This window comes from Microtus ochrogaster, linkage group LG4 (genome assembly GCF_000317375.1).
Source record: "Microtus ochrogaster isolate Prairie Vole_2 linkage group LG4, MicOch1.0, whole genome shotgun sequence".
Classification (NCBI taxonomy): domain Eukaryota; kingdom Metazoa; phylum Chordata; class Mammalia; order Rodentia; family Cricetidae; genus Microtus; species Microtus ochrogaster.
The window spans coordinates 18950052-18953878 of record NC_022030.1 but is presented as its reverse complement, the minus strand read 5'-3'; the positions used below and the strand labels follow the sequence as shown (position 1 = coordinate 18953878).

General features: G+C 43.3%; 1 protein-coding gene across 1 annotated transcript in view; it reads left to right on the top strand.

Moving 5' to 3' along the window:
• Positions 1-3827, top strand: part of Znf8 (zinc finger protein 8) — a 31387-nt gene that overhangs the window by 10193 nt on the left and 17367 nt on the right. The window contains exon 4 of the mRNA XM_013351471.2: positions 525-1952. Within this exon, the coding sequence (XP_013206925.2) occupies positions 525-1952 (1428 nt within the window). The remainder of the gene's footprint in view (positions 1-524; positions 1953-3827) is intronic.

Sequence of the window (3827 nt, the reverse complement as noted above, 5' to 3'; positions counted from 1 at the left end):
AGCCACCATGTGGTTGCTGGGAATTGAACTCAGGACCTCTGGAAGAGCAGTCAGTGCTCTTAACCACTGAGCCATCTCTCCAGCCCCTCAAAAGAGTAATTATAAAAAACAAAAAGGTCACAGCAAGAAAAGATATGTGGCAACAGAAGCAGCGGTTATTGAGAGATTTGAAGATGCTATACTACTACTATGTCCTTCTGTGGAGCTTCTAGGAAAAAACAGCTCTGCTGATGTAGATTTTAGCACTTCATATTGTAAGACGGTAAGCAGTGTTGCTTTTGGGCACTAGGTTTGTGATGGGCTGTAACAAAATTCTGCAAGAAACTGGTACATTTTTAATTCATTTCCAGTGCCTGTCCCCAGAGTGAAACTATGGTTGAGGGCAGGGATAGTGTCAAGAGGAGACTCAGGACTTATTAGAGCAGGTTGTTAAGATCCTAAACTAATGACAAAGTTCCAGGGTATTAGGAACCTGCCCCTCTTCTGTTTTTCCCTTAACTACTCAGAGCTCTTTGTTCTTTCAGGCTGGATACTTGGACCTGAAGCCCACACATCACTCAAGGAGCAGGGCCTTCATGAGAAGGAACTATCCCCCATTAAAGAAAGGAATGGGTTCAAAGTGGCTATTTCTTGTTATCCCGTGACAGAGATAGATCGGAAAAGTGATTGCCAGAGGACCAAGAAGGACCAGAGTAACTTAGGGCAATTGGAAGGCCCCAAGGAAATATCAATTCAAAGTCAAAGCTGTGAAAGTCTTGGACTTGAGGAAACCTCTGTTCTTAGCTTAAACACAGATCTATCATCAGATGATTCTAGAAAAGAACTTGGCTGTACTAATGGCTCACAAGGTAAAAACTCAAAACATAACACAAGTTTAGTTAGTCAGCATACAGACTTCCTGGCAACACAGCCCTTTGATGACAGTGGCTGCCAGAAAACCTTTGATCAGACTGTGCCCATTACAGAACTCACAAAAAGTCAGGTTCAAGATAAACCCTATAAATGCACTGATTGTGGAAAGTCATTTAACCATAATGCACACCTCACAGTGCACAAGAGGATTCATACAGGAGAGAGACCTTATATGTGCAAAGAATGTGGGAAAGCCTTCAGCCAGAACTCCTCCCTTGTTCAACATGAGCGCATCCACACTGGAGATAAACCCTATAAGTGTGACGAGTGTGGGAAATCTTTTTGTCACAGTACACATCTTACAGTCCATAGGAGAATTCACACTGGAGAGAAACCTTATGAGTGTCAGGACTGTGGCAGGGCCTTCAATCAGAATTCATCCCTAGGGCGACACAAGAGAACGCACACTGGAGAGAAGCCGTACACCTGTAGTGTGTGTGGGAAATCCTTCTCTCGGACCACTTGTCTCTTCTTGCACCTGCGAACTCACACTGAGGAGAGGCCGTATGAGTGTAATCACTGCGGAAAGGGCTTCAGGCACAGCTCCTCCCTGGCCCAGCATCAGCGGAAGCATGCTGGTGAGAAACCCTATGAGTGCCGACAGAGGCTGATCTTTGAGCAGACACCGGTTTTAACAAAGCACGAGTGGACAGAAACCCTCAGCTGTGACCCTCCTTTGAGTAAAGAAGAAAGAACTCAACGGAGTGACAGGCCCTTTAAATGTAGTCAGTGTGGAAAATGTTTCACTCAGAGTTCTCACCTCATGCGACATCAGATAACCCACAACAGAGAGGAAGAACCACATGGACGCAGCCGAAGACGAGAACAGCCCTGTGGGCGGGGCTCAAAGCTTATTCAGAATCCACACTCAAATTCAAGAGAGATCCCTGTGGCCCAGACAAAGGCAGAACAAGCAAGCCGGGCACTGGCCTTGTTTGACCTTCATGAAATTATGCAGGAGAAAACCCCTGTGCGTGTTATTGGGGTGGAAGAACCTTCACTGGGCAATTCTATGCTATTTGACATCAGAGAATCTACATAGGAAGGAAACTCTTCAGATAACTGTTGAGTTACTAGGTACAACATAAGTGCACACAGTGTTTTGGTGGCAAGAGAAGATGGCATAATGTCAGTGGTGACCTATGACTTCATAAGGAAGTGGTGCTTCCCGGACACTTGAGGTTCGTGATGCTGAAATGCATCAAACTGGGCTCCTGTTTAACAACAGACTTTTTCTGTTTTTCTGATACAAGGTCTCACATGACCCAGGCTGGCCTTGAACTCACCATGTCATTCACCAAGAATGACCTTGAATTTCTGATCCTTCTGCCTTCACCTCCCTAATTCTAGGATCATGGTCCTGTGCCATTATATCCGGCAACAATAGACATCTTAAGATGTTTTCTCCATTACCCTAAAATGAGTTTACCAGTAATAAAACCTCTGCACAGGCATAGTGTGGAAATAACATATGACCCCTTTTTGTAAAACATAGCTAATTTAATTTATAATAGAATGATATGTACTGAGTCAATGTGGTATCTTGTCTTGTCCTTATGTGGGCCCGTTTTCACCAGGTCGATGACCTGTAACTTTCAGACTGCTGCGAGGCACACTGTTGTCTACAAAAATACCATAAGGGACGTTGCTATGCCCAAAGTGATTTTGCAGAGTAGTGATGAACGCCTATGAAAGTTTTGGACAAACCAAAATACTATTGCATTTGTGGGAAATTCTGCCTAAATCGAAATATACACAAAGTAATATGTGTTTCTATGTGAATTCAACTCAGAATCTCAGTTCACTTTTCTCACACATCACACATGACTCAGTTCTGTACTTCACAGCATGTGTCCTCACTTCAGTAAGTCATCTGACAGAGAAGTGTCCACAGCATTCCAGAGCACTCTCTAAAGGAGTCACAGCTCCTCTGTAAACCAGTACCTTGAGATATTGCTGTTAGTCAGAGGTGCCCATCTGCAATAATTTGTTCTCACAGGACATTTAGTAATGTCTGGAGTCATTCTTGTCACTGCAACTTGAAGGATGCTACTGGCTTGCGGCTGGAGGCCAAGGATATTGTTCAACATATTTATGTGCCCAGGGCAGCTCCTCAAAGAATTTCCTAACCCCAAATATTAATAGTACTAAGGTGGAGAAGCCTTGATATAAACTTGACCCAGAGGGTTGGGATAGCTCAGTAACAGAACACGTTCCTAACATGTAGAAGGCCCTGAGTTCATCCCCAGTACCAGAGACACGAACAATAGCCCACCTTTTCTAAACTGTAAATTGAACAAAGTTGTATTAACAATCATGTGTTTGTTCTTAACGAATAGAGCCATGAGGGGCTGGAGAGATGGCTCAGGTGTTCTTCCAGAGGTCCTGAGTTCAATTCCCAGCCGCTACATAGTGGCTCATAACCGTCTATAATGAGATCTGGTGCCCTCTTCTGGTCTGCATGCATACATGCAGACAGAACACTGTATACATAATAAATGATAAATCTTTAAACAAATAGAGCCATGAATTTATATATACAAAGTAGTGCTTAGTAAATCTTTCACCATTTTGCCATGTTTATATTTAGGGTGAAGAATCCCCTTATCTTTCTGTGTAATCTTTTAGCACTTACAATGGATATTCTAAAAGATGAATGATGTTTTCATTGGATCTCCCACCCATCTCCTCACCCCATCCCTCCCTGTATTGTTTTCACATCCATCCCGGAGAACTTTTTGTTCATCTCTCTGCATATATTTCCAAAAGGACAAAGCCATTCACATAATCACGCTAAGCCATCTTCTTTGGGTTTTTTGTTGTTGTTGTTTTGTTTTGTTTTGTTTTTTCGAGACAGGGTTTCTCTGTGGTTTTGTAGCCTGTCCTGGAACTAGCTCTGTAGACCAGGCTGGTCT